Below are 22,134 nucleotides of genomic sequence, written 5' to 3' on the forward strand. Positions count from 1 at the left end.
GCGGGTTGCTTCAAAGATTTCAGCTAATTCGCAGACTTATCTATGACCTTATGGATTACGTCACACCTATTAAAGGTTAAAGACTTCAGATAATAAATACCACCGCAACGGTACAAGTACCATTCGATCCTCCAAAATGTAAGCCCGTGTCTGCCATCTATAGTCTTTATCCGAGATGAATTTATCAGTCACCGCGACGACGCGTTCTTTTGGTAAGCGCGATCGTTCAGTTGAATACGCGGTTGAAACCGTTGAATGCAGTTTTCCCTCTCTCTCACTGGCGAAGGCGAAAATTTTCCCTAACCTAAAATACATAGAAAACGTCGCGTAAAATACCTAGAGAGAGCTTCGTAAAATGTGTTTAGAAAACTGAAATGTGTGACACATTTCAGTTTTCTAGACACATAATTTATGTGTCTAGAAAACTGAAATGGGTCTAGAAAACTGAAATGGGTCTAGAAAACTGAAATGGGTCTAGAAAACTGAAATGGGTCTAGAAAACTGAAATGGGTCTAGAAAACTGAAATGGGTCTAGAAAACTGAAATGTGCCTAGAAAACTGAAATGGGTCTAGAAAACTGAAATGGGCCTAGAAAACTGAAATGGGCCTAGAAAACTGAAATGGGCCTAGAAAACTGAAATGGGTCTAGAAAAATGAAATGGGCTTAAAAAACTGAAATGCCTCTAGAAAACTGAAATGCCGCCACCCCCGTACTACCTCTGCCTCCACTATTGTTTTTTTTCCCCTAACGGGTCCCCTCCCCATGTAGTCAACCTATGGATTCCCCCAGGAATATTCTCCGTAAAAGAATCTATAGCATGAATCCATACCTCTACTTGGAATGCGTATCGCGGCATATTTCCGTCTCGATGTGGCTGACAGTTTTTTTGACGCACTATGTGAGAGGGGATTGTGTCTCTCGTAGGCGGGGTCAAAGCCGTCAGAGTGATCTTACCATACGCGATAAGCCAGGATAAGCATTCCAAGTAGAGGTATGGAGTCCGGCGAATAGTAATTATATTATCTATAGTTTAGATAACTAGTTTTAAATAAGCTTGAACAACACATTATCTTGTTTAACAGTTTAATTGACTCATAACAAAAATAATAATGGAACAATAGCAGAAACGATAGCATTTTGAGTTCAAGTCTGCATCATTCCTTTTGTAGCTGCGGAGGAATGTTGAATAAAATTCAGCTAGAATTAACATTGAAGCGAAAATGGATGGAGAAAATAAGGGTCCCCAAAAAGCACACGATTCTCACACAATAAATCACTAGTGTTAAAGGCACAAAAAACATTCGGAACATGATCGCGCAACGAGTACTGTCCAAAACAAAATTGTTGTTTAACGTGGTTAAAAATGTTTTATCACAGTAGTTAAAATGGAGGGTATGGTTTACGGTAAAAAGGGTCTTGTAAAATACTTACGTAGCCTGTTAGTTACTTCTTGTAAATCCTTTTAAAAGTTTTTGCGCGAAAAAGAATAAAAAACTACCGAAACAGCACCGAATTTAAGAAAATACAAAGCAATGAAAGGTATTTGAATAACGGGATACACTTCATCTTGACGTATATGTAGTTTAAAAACCATGTCTTCTGTGGGAATATTAGTCATTTGGTTAATTCCTTTCTAAAACTAATATAATAATACGAGTGTTTAATATAAACCTCGCATTTCCAGCAAAATATAAGCTCAAAAACTAAAAACAAAATGGGTTTTTCATGATTGCCCCAAAAGTTCCCATACACCCCACATGATCCAACATCGGCAAAACGTAAATACGTCATTAGGGAAAATATAGATTAAAAAAACCTAATAGGAAAATGTCGCTTTGGTTTTAATTTTATTTGGTATTTTTTTGGCGTAAAAAAATACGTGATGTTCGTAAAAAAAGGCACTTGTTTTGAAACATCGCGTCCAAGTGTCCGAATCAGTTCGGCGCGATTTCGAGAAACTTTTATAAATACTAAGAACTATTTACGTGCTACCCTCAAAATGTGGGTACTAAGAAAATGAAAAAGATTTCGCGATCAATTATTTAAAGTGTTTTTCGCACTTCGCGACCTAAAAACAAATAACTAGGGGTTCGGTTGAGCACATTCCCTTCGAAACACGAAACTGGCAACAAAAAAACTTGAAAAATTGTTATAAAGTTGGCTAAGACTAACGTCCCGCGTTATTTTTTTGCACACTGATTTTTTTCCAGGATTTAACGCGTTAATTTTCCTTAATTGTAGCGGCGATCCATTTGGAATGCGAATATACGTTAGAGTAGGTGGCGTTGGAACCGCAATCATTGTTCTGCGCGGATAATAAACCGTGAAGTTCCCAATGGTGACTACGGTTTATGCACATTAGGGCGGCTCCTGGTTCATTCTATAAAAACATTTGAGGCAAATACACGGTTTTAGACTTGTTTTACGGTTTTAGCGCCATTTGTAAATTACCTGTTGGTTGTAACTGGGTCCATCAACCAGTCCGGGACAAAGGATGTCGTCCGATTCGAGACGAGTAGAGTTGCATTGGTTCTCGGTATCAACCATAGTAGACACGGGTTTGTAATATAAATTCAAGCCGTCTGAAAAAAAAAAAATTAGTCCATTTTTCGAACAATATCAAACGCGAAGACATACCATCACTTTTTTCCCATATCGCAACCACGCAGAGTTCCCTCGGTTGGAAACTTCTTTGAGGGAGGCACACGGCGCTAGTGAATCGACCGAATCCGAGTGATGTTGAGAGTCGTACTAGCGCCACGTCATTTCGGCTACAAGCGACGTCAGTGTCGTTATTCTGGTCGCGATTCGACGGGTGAGGGAAAATGGAATCAACGACCGTTATCGAAGGACCTGGATCTTGGTCACTGGAGCTTGATGTTCCGGTTATTGCCGTCCAGTTGGAAGAACTATTTTGAAGACAACTCCAAGACGACAGTAACCATCGTTTGGACAGTACGTTAGCGCTGCAGCGTCGTTCTCCGTTTTTCAAGATGGCCATGGACGGCCATTCGCCGTCTCTGGCCTCTGTACTGGTCCCACCAGACCCTACGCGTCGTGCCTGCCGACCTTCCGTAGAGTCGCTTTCCTCACTCTTCAAACTCCATAGGCCACATTCTGCGTTTGATTGAACCGTAACTTATAAGTTATTTTCCCCATTAATAATCTAAGATAATTGGTACGTACGAAATTCGGAACAAGTTACTCCTACGATTTCGTCACTGACACATTCAGCTGTTTCGCTGGAATAACAAGGTCAATAGGTTATTTACCATATTTTACTTTGATTACAAAACAACAAAACGGGCGACTTACTTGGCAAAAACGATGCCTTGAACTAGTTTGCTATTGGAGTTTTCCACTTGTAGGTTCATGTCATTCGACTGGTTTTGAAGGGGAACATGATCTGTCACTAAAGCGCTCCTAATATGAATAATTATTATTAAAAACTAATATTTAAATCAAAATAAATAATTTATTACATGTATCCCAGCTGGTTACAGACTTTATGACTGAGATCACCCGTCCAATTGTCCGCGCAGATAGTGGACCACCCGAAACTGTGATGACGAACTTCAACGACGGAGGTCGACTGGTTTAGACGAACTGGTTCGAAAATGGGAATCGGTTATTTTATTCGTATGTAAAAATACACGAAAAATATAAACCAAAGAGTTAATTGATTACTTACCACAACTCCATTCGTCACTCTGGTCGGGACAATGATAAACTCCGTCGCAGACATTTTCCAACGGAGTGCACGAGTTACTTCCCAGACAGCGAAATACATCTAGAAAATGTAGATTTCAGGCAAACAATATTAGTAGTTTGAAATGTAACCTTTTTTGAAAATTAATTACCTCCATCACATTCGTCTGTGTTGTTGGAAACCAAGGGCCAAATGGTGGTCACTGATTCGTCAGTTACGTTTTCCATGACGCGTAGGCCAGAAACGTCCGTGACAGATTCGTTACCGCGAGAGGTAGTCTCTACGGGTATAACTGTCGTTATGGTGGCGTTCTCGTCGATAACGACAACTTCGGTGGTCGTAGCGGGATCGTAAACTATAATGGGCTTCGGGATTCGTTGTTCGTGGGTAGTCGTTTCGACATCGCCGTTGATATTGGCGGTAGTCGTATTGATGGATTCCGAAATTGGTTCATCGTCGATAGAATAGGTTTCATTTGAAACGTCGATGCTATTGATTGAGCCTCCATCTATTAACGACACGGACGACATGTTGGAAAAGGTTGAGTTAATACTGTCCACAAGTTCGACTAAGGACATATTAAAGTTTCCATCGGAGTTGCTAAGTTCATCTATTTCGGACAAAATAGTTATAGACACAGAGTCCGTAAAGTGTAATGAAATGAAGGTATGGTTACCGGGAACGGTGGTGTTGTTGAAATCAAAATCTTCACTTTCGTTTCCTGTTTTGGAGACCACGTGCGATTCTACGGTAACTACGTCCAACGTCTCGTTATCTTCTCGAGTAAAAGGATCAGTCGAGTTGAGGTACGTATCGATTGATTCGGTGCTGTTATCGCTCGCGTTACGCTGATCCGAATAAGGTGACAACGGATCAACGCTGTTGTCTATTGGGTCGCTGAAGGTTTCCAAATAAAAGTCCAACAGTTTTAATCTACGCCGATAAAAAATATATCGTTAAAATTGACTACACTTACTTTCCGGAAATAAGGGAGGCGTCCTCTTGAATCCTGTAGGGGAGGATGGCGTCCGTCCTGGATTTGTACATCTTCATTCCCACTACCTTCTCGATATAATTTCGCATGGCGAAGACGTTAGTGTAAACGGCGGGGTGTTCCTTGTAGGCGCCACAATGTCTCTGGTAGCTTAGAAGTCCAGCCAAGTACCATTTCTCATGAACCGAGATACAGGCTAAACTAGCGGCGTCGTCTTTCTATATTTTCGAATGATATTATTTAGTTATCGAGCAAATCGAGTCAGACAACCGGGTGACTTACGTGGCACAATCTGTCACTCTTGGTACACAGCATTCGTATTCCGACTCCACCGTTATAATGTCCTTGGTCGTTGCAGTGCTCGCGTTCTTTCACCATCAGAGGCAAGTAAGTTATTGACCCTTTACGGGTGCTAGCATCTGTTAAAGAAATGGCTTATTTATTTTAAATGCCGTAATTACTAAAAGGGGAAAGTAGAAAAATTCTGACCTAAAGCGTTTGGATCCTTCATGCTGCTCGTGAAACAAGTAATTCCAGATTTGACCTCGTCGTCTGGAAGGCAAACAGCGGCCATATTCTGGTCGAAGTTTAAAGGCTGGGTCAATCGGATCAAAGCCATGTCGAAATCGAAGAGAATGCGTGATCTGAAGATGGACGAATGAGGATGGGACACCACGTTTCGGATTTGTCGAACTTGAGTCAGGTTGGAGGATAATGTTAGGGATATGAGATCGACCTGCTCGACTTTGGCTTCCCAGTTTGTATAGTTGTTCGGTAGTTGTCTACAAAAAGACCGAATTATATAGAAGACAAATCTCGCAAGGGGACATAATTTAGACTAAAAACCTTAAGAGACATAATTTAGACTAAAAACCTTAAGAGACAATTTAGACTAAAAACCTTAAGAGACATAATTTAAAATAACATACTTAAGACAGCCAACTGATGTGATCAACCACAGTGGGGTCAAGATTTCCGCCCTGCAACTACGATAACCATTTTCACTACTAATAGTAGCCATAAATGGCCACTGTTCAACTTTTTTACTAGTACCATCTTCGTGTTTCAAATCGCCGCAATCTAGAAACATTTAAAAATACTTAGTTATTACGGAATCCATCAACAATTTTAAGACGCCGTTCTGCTTAAGCGTAGTATGACAATCTTTCTATTAAGAGGTCAGCGCACTTGCCCAATAACGAATTGCAACTAGTCACATAGTAGTCCGTTACTATAGAGAAAGGGAAAATATAATTGTCTCGTCGCTCCATCTAATGACCGCTAGTGGAACGTAAAATTTGTAGCGTGTAAATTATAGTAGACTCAAAGGCTGTCAGGGCCGGCCCTAGCTAGGGCGCACGGAGCGGCCACTCCAGGCGCCAAGTCTCAGGGGGCGCCTCAGTGGTAAAGAAAAGGGAAAAAAGGATTTTTATATTAGGGGCAAGCAAGGGGAGTCGCCATAATCGGATTTCGTTCCATCCTAAAACTTGCCTCGGGCCGGCACTGAAGGCTGTACACTACGATACACAGTCTGATGAGTTCGAAACTGCCGAAAGAGTTGCACAAAAAGGGAGTGCGCTGACTTTCCCATAAAAAGATCATGGTATCAGGGCTTTAATTTATTTTTTCTTTAAGTTATACCGTTGGAAATCAAATCTTAAGTGAAGTGAATACCATACCGTATTTTACGCAAGATACAGTAGCTACCGCATCGGAGTGGCAGTTATTTCTGGCTTCGGCGTTGGATAGCCAGTAGCCGGAAGACAAGTCGTTCTGAGGAATCCATTGGTAAAAGCTGCTGATATTGCTGTAAACTTGCACGTGTCCGACACTCTCGGCGGAGCTGAAACCTAGTTCCTGGCAGAGTTCATCGCCACCTTTTTTGTTCCATGGAAACTCAGGGTCGTTACAAAGAAGGCCCCAGATATTGGCCTTGGCGTCAAAAATCTGGATGACACCGTTGGAATCCACTTTGACTGCCAAAGAAAAAGGATTTCCGGTGTAATAGAAGCTACCGACAAAACGTCTAGAAATTTCCGATTGAATTATTCATTAGAAGGATGGCCTACCGCATTCCATTTCGTCGCTTCCGTCGCTACAGTCTGGCAGACCGTTGCATCGTTTTGATTCGGATATGCAATCACCGTTCGTGCACTGAAATTGCTGCTCCGCTTGACATTCTGTTTCGAAACCCAACGAATTAGTTTACGTTCTTAGATAAAAGGCCGTATAAATCTCGACTACATAGACGAAACACTAAAGATAAGCTTTAGAATTACTACACTCACAATTTGTCAGTTGCGGGTTAAGAAAGGCAACATATCTAGTACATTTGGCGAAAGGATATTAGCACGAATTTCCAGTAAATGGGTGGCCGGAATTTCGAATTTAGCTTATTTTCTGTTGAATTCCTAAAGGTTCCTACGAGTGTTATATTAATCGATTTTAGAAATGTCTATTGAGTAAATTTCAAAGTGATAAATATTTATGTAAATTATTATTTTTAAGCTTTATTATAGCGTATTTTTAGCATTATGCTCCTAAACCATCCTCGGCATTACCCGTTCTATACTTACCTTGAACTCGCCGAACTGAATTTTTTTAGATATGCCTCACTTTTAGTAACAAAATTAATTATTACAACTGTTTTAAATCTTATCTAAGTTAATTACCACTTTGAAATATAACGCAATGGACGGTATTTTCAAAATTTATATTACCGCGGATGTATACTTAGAAATTCCACCGTAAACAGGTTAAAATCCGAAATTCCCGCCGGTGATTTACAGGAAATTTGTGCTGGTATCTATCCGACGAATGTACTAGATATTTTACCTTTCTTAAGTAAAGTAAGCTAATTTTTCTTTGCTTTTGGAACAGTTATAATTTTTAATAGCCGTTGGTCTCATGCAAAAATCAGATGGAGCCATCGTTATCTGGAAGCTAACGCGGTGTAGTGTGAACTAAGTAATCAGGTACATAACTGTTTTTAAGTGTAATCGTGGGTTAAAGGACCTTTCATGAAAATAGTGGTATACGTACTACACTCTTTCTCTTCTTCGTCTTCGCCTCCTTTGCAATCCTTGGAACCATCGCATTTCAAACCAGGAGGAAGACATAGACCGTCATTACAGAAGAAACTACCCGATGTCTGACAAGCTGATCTATCCACTGTAACCAAACGAACAAAATTACTTCTCCGCGTTACGGTCTTCGTTTTGTAACTGAAAATAGCGAACTTACCACAATCGCGTTCGTCACTCTTATCGAGACAATTGTAATGTCCGTCGCAAATTTCCAGCGGTTTGATACAATAGCTGTTATCGCTGCAACTAACTTTCTGGATGCGATCGCAATAGGCTTTGCCACCGCATTCTTCCTCGTCACTGCCGTCAAAACAATCGCTGACGCCGTCACAGCGGACCTTCCGCATGACGCACTGGCTGGTGTTAACACACTTGAAGTTTTCGCCGCAAGATTCCAAACAGTCGCTTTCGTCGAAGCCGTCTACGCAGTCACTAATACCATCGCACAGTTTACTTTTGCTCAAACATTCTACAGAAAAGTTTGTACATCTAAATTTATCTACGATAAAGGAAATAATAAATTAATGTGGAGAAAAACCAAGACTGTTAGATTAGGAAGATAACGCTACCATTAGGGCAGCCTTCGATGAAAGAAGCATTGGTCAATTCGTCCAAAACATTCTTTACGACGTTATCAACGGGCATAGCGTCAGTCTCATTATGGACTATTCATTGGAAATAAAAGTTAGAACTGCCTCAAAACTAAAAGTACAAAGAATCTTACCTCCGACTTCATCTTCCGGCGTAGTCCAGTTGTTACTAACGTACTCAGTATCGTTTATATAAACGAGGCCGTCGTAAGCGGTAGCGTTCCTAAGCAAATCATCCTCGTACGCGATAGTAGAATTGGCATCTCCATCTAACCTTCTCCCACTGATGGATGCCACGTCACTCATAGTGCTATTTTCCAAAAACGCATTGGTTAGCAACTCTTCGTCGGAGGAATTAGTGTCCAATCCGAAATTAGTCGCGTTTAAAATAAATTCTGTAGTGTCATTCATAGGTAAAGCACTTTCAGTTACTGAATTATCAGATTCGGTGCTGTCGGGAGCGGTCGAGTTGCTCTGATCGATTACTTTAGTGGTGTTAGCCAAAGTTTTAGAAATCTCACCGACCAAAGTGTCGTTCGGTAGAAGAGTCGCGAATTCATCAACCAAGGTATCGTTCAGTAACGATTCAGTCATCCAAGTTTCGTTCGCATCTAAGTAAACGTCAGATGTGAGTGTGACGTTAAGATTCTCATCTATCTCCGTTGAGTTGTTGACAACGGGAATCTTAACATTATCATCAATCTCTATGGAGTGGTTGACAACAGAAACCGACTCTGTAGTCTCTGTAGTATTCACCTCTTGGTATGATACGTTGTTGGCGGTGGTGAATTCCGTATTAACGCTCGCTGCGTCTTCGGTGACCTCGGTAGAGATATCATTGGTAGAGTTGACACCGTCGTTACCCAAAACTGAGTTTAAAATGGTTCCATTTTCAGCTGGTACTACTATTTCCGTGAAGAAAGCGCCAAAATAGGACGGCGTGGCTTCCGAATTTCTCTCTGCTCGCGTATTTTCCTCTGGTCTAGAAACGCCGGGGGTTCCGCTAGACAATGTCGTTGTTTCGCTAGAGAGAGTTATCGTGGTAGCTTCGGTGGATGACACCGGAACGTACGATTCCGTGATGCTTGGTCCACTTACTGCAATTTCGCCCACTAGTATAGTTTCAGTAACAGACTGCGTTTGAGTCGTCGTTTCCAATTCCAGCACCGAAGGTTTGGTGATATTTTCCGTAGTAGCCGAAGTGGTTTCGATGTTCTTTACGAAAGATTCCAGTGTTGTCGTATTTTCTAGTTCAGTAACTACTAAGGAAACGTCGGATTCCGCCGTGTGAGAGAGGGTGACACTAGAATTGACTTCAGTTTGAGTTTCCAGAGATGACGTTTCCGAAGAATTAACTGGAAACTCTGTCGAATTAAAGTGGCTGGTTACCTCATCGACGTTAAGGGAGTAAATGGTTGTATCCGGTATCTGTTCAACCAACGTGGAAGTTGAGGTTGAGAGAAGCTTTGTGTTTTCTTCCGTAATGGTTGTGGCGTTCTTAACCGTTCCTTCAGTTACAATCTCTACGGTGGATATATTAGTTTCATTTCCGGTAAAACTTCGTCCTTCCCCTCTGTCCGATGCCGTGACCGTTGAGAGTACTGTTATAAGTATATCCTCGTTTGGAATGGGCGTGGTGTCCAAAATGACGGAAACGGAACTAGCCGTTGCATCTGACGTTGTACTTGTTGTATCGTTTGTACTTTCGTTTGACGAATTCAACACTATCGAGTCGCTAATCGTAGTTTCAAAGGGTGGACTTCCGGTGGTCAAAGGCGCAACTTTTGTCACAGGTGGAAAAGTAGTTGACGAAAGAGACGTAAGTTCCGCAGTAGAAGTAGTTGTTTCCATAGCGGAAATAGACGAAGCATTTGCTTGAACTTCATTTGTTTCCGTTACAATGATTTTGACACTTTCAGTAACCGTCGTTGGTATTTCGCTAGAAGCTTCCGTCTCCACCTGAACAGTAATCACTCCCCCCATCAGCGTAGTTGCAGCCCGAGACACGGTAGTTGTTGCCGCTGTAGAGGAACTTTCAAAGGTCGAAACGGCACTAGTAAGACTAGGAACGGATGATTCGTCTGAAATAATTTCAAGATCAATTAACTTCATTAAAGGTATACGAATGGATCATTTATATCTTAAAGACCAAAGAAGAAGCGCTTACTTTGATTTAGGCACGTGACTAAATCGGCTTGCAAATCTCTATCGTCGAAACAGGAACAAGTCTTAATGTACGTCTCATCATCCCAACTACAAACATCGGAACATCCACCATTCGAGACTTGGCATTCGTTTCTAGGGACTAGAGAAATCTTATTATTACCCACTCACAGCAAATACTATAAATTACGAAATAATATTACTTTGAACGGCGATTGACTTCGGGTCGACTAAAAATTCGTTCAAGTACCCATTATGTTTGTCTAAATATGCCTGAATGACCTTCTGGATATCTCGCGGGTCGTAATTTTGATGAGCAAAAGAGGTCACGAACTGAACTTTGATGGAACCTTGCCTGGGGAGACACGCGTTATGTTATCACTGTCCTTCGGTACCGTACCGTATGTAAAAACAGCGCGAAGTTTGAAACTTACTGGAGGCGGGTGATATTGACTTTGATAAAGCCTTCCGTTTCATTAAAGACTTTTCTCAACTAAAGGTATTAAATGTTTAGTGAAGGTCATTGCTAATTTTAGAGAATACAAGCGTCAGGCGCATACCTCTTCGTGTAACTCGGAAATAATTTTATCGTAGTTACTATCCTTTAAATCCGTGAGGTTACGGTTGACAACTGAGAGTTGTCCGCTAAGAACGTATGGCACTGGAGGAAAATTACTTAAATGGTTACTCTTAATCGTTAACGGAATTGCGAGGAGACAATTTCATACCTATCACAGGCGCTTGGGTAGTGACTATCGGTAACTGACTGACTAAATTATTAGCGGCGGTTGTGGCACTCGCGGATTCTTCCGCGTGGGCGGCGAGTGACGTCCTCCTAGGCGAAGGTCGAGGGGTCGAGGTGAGGGCCGCCGGCAGAGTGGACGTAAGAGGTAGGACGGAGTCGTCGCGGCTCCCCATGGACACTGAGGCTTGCGCCGGAAGTTCCAGCGACGGACTAGACGCGCTAAACATTTCGGACTGTCCAGCCGGTAAGATACCCGCTAAAGAACCGAAACAAACAATAGGAAAAAGTCAATAAATCAGGAACATAAAATTCGTTGAAAAGGAAATAGGAAAAGCTATTTTGTTTTTGTTATTTCAAGGTTTGCCAAGTTGTAAATCTCGTTTTCTGCCGGTAATTTATTTATTCACTTTCTATTGTTCGGTTCCCAATATATATATATCTATTAAAAGGCGCTTGCTTGTAAAATTTTCAGGATGGAGTCTGCCTGGATAATCCAGAGGTTAAGCGAAAGAAACTTCTAGGATTTCGCTACGCATTGTCAAAGCGTACCGAAGTTCCCGTTTGGACTTCACCAAAAGCTTCGCTTAACCTCTCTATCACGGCGTTTGCGGTTTTTGTATAGAGTTGTATGTAAAAGGAAGGGTAACCTATTTGGCGGCGTCGTGTAAAGGCAAATCAAAACACTTTAAACACACACGCAAAACAAAAGCGAAATAGAGGAAATGGAGTACTGACTGGCAGCCAGGACGCCAATGAGCACAGCTGCCGCTAGAACGGCCAACAGACAGGCGGACAGCGCCACCTTCTTCCAACTGCATCCTCCCTTTCTCTTCTCGTTCGTCAGGTAGAGCTTTTCACCCCTGTTTAAAACAAACAATTATTTTCATCGCGTTTTAAATATCACGCGGGCTAACAAACTGGGAAGGGTCAGCGAGTAAAGCGTGAAAATTTAAAACCCCGCTAAACCACGATTCGCCGAAACATAAGCCCCGAAGTCACAAATAAATTCCAATGTTCGAATTAAAGCGTAAACTGCTGGGGCAAGTTAGAGAGCCTCGTAGGGCTATTAGCATTGACCAACAACTTAAGAGTTTGTCGCTCGCGGGTGGAATCGAAGGGAGGACATTCTACAGTTTGAGAGCTAATTAGTATTCGGGCGCACGCGTGACGATTAACTTACCTCAGGAACTTTTTACGTGTATTGGCCGGAATGAAATATTCTTCTAAAGCGGACTTTTTAGGCGCCGTTTTCTCGCTCGTCAAAGGACTGGAAACGGGCACTCCGTCTTTGACTTTCTGTTGAGAGTTGTCTACAAAGATTTCAAAAGCGCGGATTCTATACACTACGTTCCCAAAGAGCGAAAAGACAACGACCTACCCATTATGGTCATGGTGGTTTCTTTATCTCCCCCTTTCTCCTTGATGTGACCATTGACGGGAAGACCATTCATGGGAATGACCACGCTGTCGGAGACGGGACGCGCTTTCTTCTCCTGGGATTCGGGCGTCCGCGTCTCCTTTTTGTTGTTGCTGTCGTCTTTATTATTGGCCACTTCTTTCTTCTTGAGCCTGATTCGACCACTGTGGTGATTGAGCAGAGCGTCTTCCGGGATGGTGATATGGTTGGCGGTGCCATTTTGTTTAATGGCATCGTTCAGGGTCGTCCCGTTCAGATGACCTCCGCCGTTCATCAAATAGTTTGGGTTGGACGTCGGCGTTTCTGTTTCTAGCGACGATAGCAAAAATATCGTGACTATTGGAGCCCTGTAGCGATTATATTTGGCCACGCAAAATAAAGTACGGCGGTTGCGATAAAGAAAATTGAAAAAATACGGACATTCCAGACTGACGTCTTTCGACAACTCATTAAAGCGAACGAAATTTACCGTTTATAAACAACCTAATTTAAAACGAGCGATGGACTCTTCCTTATCTATCCGAATAAAGGTTAGTTTTCACTAGGGCAAAAACGACCCGCCGCCGCAAAGACGGAAAAAACGTATTAGGCCTAGCGAAGATTTAAAAAGTTGGAGCTCACCGTCGCGGAGTTTTTGTCTTAGTGAAAACAAGCCTTTGCTGTCGTATAAAAAGAGAACTGAAGAGAAAAGCCGCTCGGGTAAAAACAGATTCCCAGTGGCCACATCCGCGTACGGTAGTGATACTGATAAGTCGTAAAAAATGATCGAGCCGCAGACTCGTTATCATCAAGGTCGTGCCGGCGTATAGCTACTTGAATCTATTTCTTCCGTTAAAGTGTTGAGAAGTATAACATGCCACCATTTAGAGTATCTCCCCCGTCGCCAAATAATATCGCGAGGAAACTACCCTCCAAATCGCGCTGAATACTAAGATGCTTAACACCTCATTCATCCTCACCCTTTTCTGGGACACCACTATTTCACTCGAGAAGGTTAAAACGACGACGTCTCCTCGAATGAAACCAGGATGGATTTACGCGAGATTATCCATCCGTTCGACAAAAATAAGCTCGCAATTCGAACGTTGATAATTTGCTAAAGCGATACTCACTAGTGGGTGTATCCAGCGTTGTACTACTGGTGTTCAAATGGTCGTCACTGTCCCCTAGGAATGCGGGATTTACCGTGCCATTGCAGACCGTATCGGAATCCGTCGTTTGCTTGGCCTCTTTTTGACTTCGTTTGGACGCCCTTTGACGGCTGGACCTCCTAAGGTCACTACCATTTTCAGTGGGTACTCCGTTGACCGTGGAGGTCAGTTTGCTTGACTCTTTGGCATCGTTCATTTGCGAATCCTGCAATTTGAAATATACGTCTTATTAACCAAATAAAAACCTCTTGGGTATATCGCGCAAATTGGTAGGTTGGTCTTTTCTCAAAGTACTGATAAACTAGCTATGGCACTGAGGTAGGCCACATATTACAACCAAAAATAGCCAGCCTTGACAAGGCTTAAAACAATATGGCGACACCCACGGTAAATCGTGCGCAATCGATTGATAGCTACATGTATGAATGTGTAGCCCGAAGCCCATTTTAATGTTATTGATATTTGGCCATTAACCCTTTCAGATTTTAAAAGCGGAATAAATATCCCCGTGAATATAAATAATTCATTTGATTTTCTCTCTCTCTCAACTCTCTTTTTCATTGAAATAAGTCATAGTCTACATATCGTGGGCGTTGGGAGTTTTTTAACACGTAAAATGTTCGAAATGGGGCGTTCGATTTATGGTAGACGTAGCTTAGTCAGGACACCGGGAAATTTCGGTAGCGAAAAAATAAAACTTTTCAATAAATCATCGTGAATAGGCTAAGGTTGGGTCTTGTCAGATTATCACTCAAATAAGATAAATATATAAGGTCTATATACTTAAAATTGTAAGAAGCTAAAAATAATCTCCATTAAAAAGGTAAGCGGGGAAATTCGCGCGACATTCTCAAGCCGGTCCTGAAAGCAAAATTAACGACCGCCGCGGTTTTTTCTCTTCGTGTTGTGATAAAAAATTTGTAACATATCTGAAGGAGGAAATAGACCAACTATATCGCGTCTAGCTTCTCTCTTTCTCGTCTGGGATCGTTAAATGGGACACGCGGTCAACCGTCATTTCGCGTCTGACCACGAAACGAAAAAGACTTTCAAAGACAACGCCGATCGTATATTCTAGTGACCCATCCTAAATTTATACGACGGATAAAGGACACATTTGTTTGCCAAAATTTATAGCTTAATTATAGCTACAGGTTATATAAAAATAATAGGTTCAGATGGCGTGTGGCGTTAGTACCGCAGGGTCGAACGAAACCTAGCGTGCCAATTCTCTAAAGGCAGATAAAACTTGCCTAAAATAGCCGAAATTTATTTATACATTTTTACCCGAGATGGAAACGTAAAATGCACAAAATTAAAAAGCGTGTAATGTGGGCAAATCCAAACAGCGGGATTGTTAAACGAGATATAATTTATACTCGCAATTAAACGCTCACCGAACACCCACGGGGGGAAATTTGGGGTACTATAATATTATATTAATGGATTAATAAAGCAAAAAAATACCCGATTTCAACAGACCGTAACGTTATTAATCATCGACTTAACTTAAATAATTTCCCAAAATACGCTAAATAAAATTATAAATTATAAAAAAGCTAAACTTTATTTGTATATTTTCACTCGTTCCATATATTTGAAAATTTATTCGTAACAAACAGCCAGTTTTAATTCAATGTTAATATACCTTAAGTGTCTTAGTTTTGAGATATATTTATCGGAGAAATTAAGGTTCTTTAAATTGAGTATAGAACGCGTTTCAGTCTTATTTTTAATCTATCTTCATCGTGGAAAAGAAGAAACTGAAAAATAAAAAAGCCGACACCGGTTTTAGGAAGGTATATATTTTGATGGCGGGGTTGGTTTCGTTCATCGTCTTCGAGAGAAGATGAATCCCCGCAGGCCATAGACCTTGTTCCGTAGAAAATAGGAGGCGATTTACATGCAGATGAGTTTAAAAAAATGGGTGTTTCGTCTTATTTCTCTTAAAAAGAGAAAAGCGTAGCAGCCTTTTTTTCCTCTTGAAAAAATATCTTGGGCCCAATTTCAGATATAAATTTCTCGAATGAAACAGTCTTATACATTTACTATTGTTGTAAGTGCGCTAGGCCATACACCTGTATGGATAACGCGTGCTCTGGGGTATCATTTCTCAATATGTTATATTAAATGAAATATTTGATTGGTTTCCATGGAGTCATTGATACCCGTTATGTCATACGTTCCAATGAAGAACGCAATGTGTTCCCTTGGTAGGCATTGTCTAGGTTTAACGCGTGGTAGGTGGATACTTCACTTGTTCTTGGGTTTTGAGCTGTTGTAGCGCAATTTTCGTGTTGAGTTCGTGTTAAGTTAGTGTTTTTTAGGCTGATTTTAAGATTTTGGAACTAACTTTCACCCAGATATCAAGATTTCAAAGCCAGCGTTGGCAAAAATAGGTTTTTGCCGGGACATGTGGGAAAAAACGGAAGAAATTGAAAAAAAACCCTTTTCATGCTAAATCAATCATTGAGTTACTAATTTGGTCATTGCAAATAGGAGATATGAAGAAAAGCCAGAAGAAGAGTGAATAGAATAGAAGAATATCACTGTTTTTATTATTTATTTTTTATTAAATTTTTCCACTAGACGTGAAAAAAACTATGGAAATACGTTTTTCCATACGCTTTTTAACAGGAAAACAACAGGTGGAAAAAACTGCCGATTTCCAGATTTTTAAAATCATATTTTTCTAGAGTTTACGGGATTTGCATGAATGTCGGACCCCTCGGTTCTGACACTAACAGTGCCCACTTAATACTCTAAACAATTCGCCAGTCACACCAATAGAACAGCACCAATATCGACTTTTAAGCAGATGATAAAATCAGATATTATCTTATTTACTCTGGCTTTTGAGATGTAGAAAGTGTAGTCCGAATTCCTTGGCAAATAGTTCATAATTATCATTACCGAAAGAGGCGAAAAGTTTGATTTAGGGTACAAAAGTGTACACTTTTAATTCCAGAACAAGCGAAAAGTACCATCTTCGACATCGGTACATCTTGTTGCATTTTCTCTATACTTCTTAAAGTACCTTAAAAACAGCCTATTAACGGAATATTACGATATAATGTACCTGGCCTCGTCTTTTAACACACTATTACTTAAAAATAAGACGCTTCGGCAATGTTTATTGAGGTTACCCAAGATAACTAATTTGACTAAGCGCTTATTCTGGAGTAGCGTGAAAAAATATTCCTTAAATTGAGATAGCGTTATTTCTTTTCCCATTCAACGATGATATTTCGCAAAAAAAAAAAACGAAATTATCTCCTGGGACAACACACCGCGGGGGGATCGATACGGTTGTGTCATCTCCGATATTTTGGACAATCGCGCCTTGACGACACCAGGGAAGACCAAAATGTGGGACAATATAGGTCTTTCCCTGGATCTTCTCGGAGACGTTCAACGAATTAATTACGTGATTTTCGCAACATCCACCTCAAAGAAATGTTAACGCGCACACTTTCGACCGTGGTTCAAGTAACTTCAAACTATTTGCCAATCGCGTACCTGGGTAATTTCAAATTCTTTGCCAATCGCCTATCCGGCTAATTTCAAATTCTTTGCCAATCGCGTACCTGGGTAATTTCAAATTCTTTGCCAATCGCCTACCTGGGTAATTTCAAATTCTTTGCCAATCGCGTACCTGGGTAATTTCAAATTCTTTGCCAATCGCCTATCCGGGTAATTTCAAATTCTTTGCCAATCGCGTACCTGGGTAATTTCAAATTCTTTGCCAATCGCCTACCTTGGTAATTTCAAATTCTTTGCCAATCGCCTACCTGGGTAATTTCAAATTCTTTGCCAATCGCCTACCTGGGTAATTTCAAATTCTTTGCCAATCGCCTACCTGGGTAATTTCAAATTCTTTGCCAATCGCGTACCTGGGTAATTTCAAATTCTTTGCCAATCGCCTACCTGGGTAATTTCAAATTCTTTGCCAATCGCCTACCCGGGTAATTTCAAATTCTTGGCCAATCGCGTATAATTGTACATGAAATACGTATTATATATACACATATATATAAAACTAATAAAAAAATATGAAACTTATTCATCATATAAGCTAAATTTCGTCCAATTAAACGACTAATATTTTAATGACCTTGCAATTCTTCAGACAGAATATAAAATAGTTTCGAGTCCTACAAAGAAAATCATTCTCAAATAGCGCATTCCACTTGTGAAAATAACAGAGTCCGCTCTCACCAGTACAAGAATCCGAATGGACTAACCGTAAGCCCTGGAAGAGTCCATCGTTTAAATTTATCAGGAGCAAAGCGAGACAAGAGTCTACCCTCAAGAGAGCTCACTTCAGTCATTTGAATCGCGATGCTTCGAGAGAGAAAAAAATTGAATATTCATGTACCGGATAATTTATTAATTTTCTTCCCCTTTGGGTAGAGCTTGTCCTACATACATAAGAACGACAAATTCACGAAATAGCAATTAATAAAAATGTATTTTTTTTATATACAGCCACATGACGCCCCCCTCTTGTTAATTCTGTCGAAGGGCCGATTGTCAGCTAGCCCTAGTTTCTCAAAGCGGGGTAAAAATAATCCGAGGTGGCGCAGACGTCTAAAAAACAGCGCCACCATCCGCGTGATTTGGAAATCGTTTTAATTTACCCAATGCAATTGCGAAGACTTTCGATTTTTTCTCAGACATTTTTTCCCGGTCGTAGTGTTTACATTAGCAGAATGAAGACGTTCATTAAAACGTATTCTCCATTTAGTCTGACCCACATTTCAGAAGTCAATAGATACGATCATCCCAGCGGCAATAACTTTCTCTGTTTAACCAAAGTGAAAAACCCTGAATGTAGGCTTCACGGATGGTTATCAATTGTTAAAAAAATCGAAACTTCCGGGCCCCAGAGTCACCGAATTGGAAAAACCACAACCAGTGGCGGATTAGCTACCATCCGGGGACCCTAGGCTTCAACTTCACTAGGCTCCCTCTAGGCTTCAACTTCACTAGGCTCCCTCTAGGCTTCAACTTCACTAGGCTCCCTCTAGGCTTCAACTTCACTAGGCTCCCTCTAGGCTTCAACTTCACTAGGCTCCCTCTAGGCTTCAACTTCACTAGGCTCCCTCTAGGCTTCAACTTCACTAGGCTCCCTCTAGGCTTCAACTTCACTAGGCTCCCTCTAGGCTTCAACTTCACTAGGCTCCCTCTAGGCTTCAACTTCACTAGGCTCCCTCTAGGCTTCAACTTCACTAGGCTCCCTCTAGGCTTCAACTTCACTAGGCTCCCTCTAGGCTTCAACTTCACTAGGCTCCCTCTAGGCTTCAACTTCACTAGGCTCCCTCTAGGCTTCAACTTCACTAGGCTCCCTCTAGGCTTCAACTTCACTAGGCTCCCTCTAGGCTTCAACTTCACTAGGCTCCCTCTAGGCTTCAACTTCACTAGGCTCCCTCTAGGCTTCAACTTCACTAGGCTCCCTCTAGGCTTCAACTTCACTAGGCTCCCTCTAGGCTTCAACTTCACTAGGCTCCCTCTAGGCTTCAACTTCACTAGGCTCCCTCTAGGCTTCAACTTCACTAGGCTCCCTCTAGGCTTCAACTTCACTAGGCTCCCTCTAGGCTTCAACTTCACTAGGCTCCCTCTAGGCTTCAACTTCACTAGGCTCCCTCTAGGCTTCAACTTCACTAGGCTCCCTCTAGGCTTCAACTTCACTAGGCTCCCTCTAGGCTTCAACTTCACTAGGCTCCCTCTAGGCTTCAACTTCACTAGGCTCCCTCTAGGCTTCAACTTCACTAGGCTCCCTCTAGGCTTCAACTTCACTAGGCTCCCTCTAGGCTTCAACTTCACTAGGCTCCCTCTAGGCTTCAACTTCACTAGGCTCCCTCTAGGCTTCAACTTCACTAGGCTCCCTCTAGGCTTCAACTTCACTAGGCTCCCTCTAGGCTTCAACTTCACTAGGCTCCCTCTAGGCTTCAACTTCACTAGGCTCCCTCTAGGCTTCAACTTCACTAGGCTCCCTCTAGGCTTCAACTTCACTAGGCTCCCTCTAGGCTTCAACTTCACTAGGCTCCCTCTAGGCTTCAACTTCACTAGGCTCCCTCTAGGCTTCAACTTCACTAGGCTCCCTCTAGGCTTCAACTTCACTAGGCTCCCTCTAGGCTTCAACTTCACTAGGCTCCCTCTAGGCTTCAACTTCACTAGGCTCCCTCTAGGCTTCAACTTCACTAGGCTCCCTCTAGGCTTCAACTTCACTAGGCTCCCTCTAGGCTTCAACTTCACTAGGCTCCCTCTAGGCTTCAACTTCACTAGGCTCCCTCTAGGCTTCAACTTCACTAGGCTCCCTCTAGGCTTCAACTTCACTAGGCTCCCTCTAGGCTTCAACTTCACTAGGCTCCCTCTAGGCTTCAACTTCACTAGGCTCCCTCTAGGCTTCAACTTCACTAGGCTCCCTCTAGGCTTCAACTTCACTAGGCTCCCTCTAGGCTTCAACTTCACTAGGCTCCCTCTAGGCTTCAACTTCACTAGGCTCCCTCTAGGCTTCAACTTCACTAGGCTCCCTCTAGGCTTCAACTTCACTAGGCTCCCTCTAGGCTTCAACTTCACTAGGCTCCCTCTAGGCTTCAACTCCACTAGGCTCCCTCTAGGCTTCAACTCCACTAGGCTCCCTCTAGGCTTCAACTCCACTAGGCTCCCTCTAGGCTTCAACTTCACTAGGCTCCCTCTAGGCTTCAACTTCACTAGGCCCCCTCTAGGCTTCAACTTCACTAGGCTCCCTCTAGGCTTCAACTTCACTAGGCTCCCTCTAGGCTTCAACTTCACTAGGCTCCCTCTAGGCTTCAACTTCACTAGGCTCCCTCTAGGCTCCCACTTCACTAGGCTCCCTCTAGGCTCCCACTTCACTAGGCTCCCACTTCACTAGGCTCCCTCTAGGCTTCAACTTCACTAGGCTCCCTCTAGGCTTCAACTTCACTAGGCTCCCTCTAGGCTTCAACTTCACTAGGCTCCCTCTAGGCTTCAACTTCACTAGGCTCCCTCTAGGCTTCAACTTCACTAGGCTCCCTCTAGGCTTCAACTTCACTAGGCTCCCTCTAGGCTTCAACTTCACTAGGCTCCCTCTAGGCTTCAACTTCACTAGGCTCCCTCTAGGCTTCAACTTCACTAGGCTCCCTCTAGGCTTCAACTTCACTAGGCTCCCTCTAGGCTTCAACTTCACTAGGCTCCCTCTAGGCTTCAACTTCACTAGGCTCCCTCTAGGCTTCAACTCCACTAGGCTCCCTCTAGGCTTCAACTCCACTAGGCTCCCTCTAGGCTTCAACTCCACTAGGCTCCCTCTAGGCTTCAACTCCACTAGGCTCCCTCTAGGCTTCAACTTCACTAGGCTCCCTCTAGGCTTCAACTTCACTAGGCTCCCTCTAGGCTTCAACTTCACTAGGCTCCCTCTAGGCTTCAACTTCACTAGGCTCCCTCTAGGCTTCAACTTCACTAGGCTCCCTCTAGGCTTCAACTTCACTAGGCTCCCTCTAGGCTTCAACTTCACTAGGCTCCCTCTAGGCTTCAACTTCACTAGGCTCCAACTTCACTAGGCTCCAACTTCACTAGGCTCCAACTTCACTAGGCTCCAACTTCACTAGGCTCCAACTTCACTAGGCTCCAACTTCACTAGGCTCCAACTTCACTAGGCTCCAACTTCACTAGGCTCCAACTTCACTAGGCTCCAACTTCACTAGGCTCCAACTTCACTAGGCTCCCTCTAGGCTTCAACTTCACTAGGCTCCCTCTAGGCTTCAACTTCACTAGGCTCCCTCTAGGCTTCAACTTCACTAGGCTCCTTCTAGGCTTCAACTTCACTAGGCTCCCTCGAGCTTTTGGCCAGTGCCGGCACTTAGTTAGGTGGCCTACTCAGCCTATCGATTAACGCACCACTGACCACTCCGGCGTTTGAAAAATCTTGGTAAAAACTCATGATAACAGATCCGGACCATCTTACTCCGTTTATTTTTACAGTCCTATTTCCAACGCCAAAATTATTAAAATTCAAGCGCTGGTGTGGCCCTAGAATCTGCGCGAAAACGACAAAAAGTCCAACAAACTTTAGAGGGATAAAAATCGTAAAACTAAACTATTAAATTTAACTCGGTACTTCAGTCACTAGGCTAAAATCAAACTGAAGACTACATATAAATCATTAAATTATTGCCGCCAAAGCCAGATGAAGCTATAATACGTAGAAATAGTCGTTTACGAAGGTCGAAGATATTCTTGCGCTAATGGACCGTAAGTTAAACCCAAAGTCAATGTC

At 42.4% G+C, this 22,134-nt stretch overlaps 1 protein-coding gene across 3 annotated transcripts in view; it reads right to left on the reverse strand.

Annotated features, from left to right (window-relative positions):
- Window positions 1–1,067: 1,067 nt before the first annotated feature.
- Window positions 1,068–22,134, reverse strand: part of LOC149934922 (uncharacterized) — a 61,172-nt gene continuing 40,105 nt past the window's right edge. For 2 of the 3 annotated variants that reach the window (XM_090154391.1, XM_090154392.1), the window contains 28 exons: window positions 13,818–14,061; window positions 12,667–13,014; window positions 12,469–12,598; window positions 12,024–12,148; window positions 11,272–11,544; window positions 11,104–11,204; window positions 10,978–11,036; window positions 10,747–10,898; window positions 10,548–10,685; window positions 8,515–10,461; window positions 8,360–8,455; window positions 7,948–8,289; window positions 7,747–7,875; window positions 6,774–6,884; window positions 6,384–6,680; window positions 5,634–5,784; window positions 5,194–5,486; window positions 4,987–5,123; window positions 4,687–4,922; window positions 4,387–4,607; window positions 3,862–4,320; window positions 3,693–3,791; window positions 3,484–3,607; window positions 3,317–3,424; window positions 3,188–3,243; window positions 2,639–3,118; window positions 2,453–2,583; window positions 1,068–2,381 (listed from right to left, as the gene is read on the reverse strand). In XM_090154391.1, coding sequence (XP_090010517.1) covers window positions 2,223–2,381; window positions 2,453–2,583; window positions 2,639–3,118; window positions 3,188–3,243; window positions 3,317–3,424; window positions 3,484–3,607; window positions 3,693–3,791; window positions 3,862–4,320; window positions 4,387–4,607; window positions 4,687–4,922; window positions 4,987–5,123; window positions 5,194–5,486; window positions 5,634–5,784; window positions 6,384–6,680; window positions 6,774–6,884; window positions 7,747–7,875; window positions 7,948–8,289; window positions 8,360–8,455; window positions 8,515–10,461; window positions 10,548–10,685; window positions 10,747–10,898; window positions 10,978–11,036; window positions 11,104–11,204; window positions 11,272–11,544; window positions 12,024–12,148; window positions 12,469–12,598; window positions 12,667–13,014; window positions 13,818–14,061 — 7,146 coding nt within the window. In that variant the 3' untranslated portion in view covers window positions 1,068–2,222. Of the gene's footprint in view, window positions 2,382–2,452; window positions 2,584–2,638; window positions 3,119–3,187; window positions 3,244–3,316; window positions 3,425–3,483; window positions 3,608–3,692; window positions 3,792–3,861; window positions 4,321–4,386; window positions 4,608–4,686; window positions 4,923–4,986; window positions 5,124–5,193; window positions 5,487–5,633; window positions 5,785–6,383; window positions 6,681–6,773; window positions 6,885–7,746; window positions 7,876–7,947; window positions 8,290–8,359; window positions 8,456–8,514; window positions 10,462–10,547; window positions 10,686–10,746; window positions 10,899–10,977; window positions 11,037–11,103; window positions 11,205–11,271; window positions 11,545–12,023; window positions 12,149–12,468; window positions 12,599–12,666; window positions 13,015–13,817; window positions 14,062–14,273; window positions 14,436–22,134 lie in introns of those variants that run through there. The other variant, XM_090154390.1, reaches the window with a different exon arrangement.

This window comes from Leiobunum rupestre, chromosome 7 (genome assembly GCF_980474605.1).
Source record: "Leiobunum rupestre chromosome 7, qqLeiRupe1.1.hap1, whole genome shotgun sequence".
NCBI classification, from domain to species: Eukaryota; Metazoa; Arthropoda; class Arachnida; order Opiliones; family Sclerosomatidae; genus Leiobunum; species Leiobunum rupestre.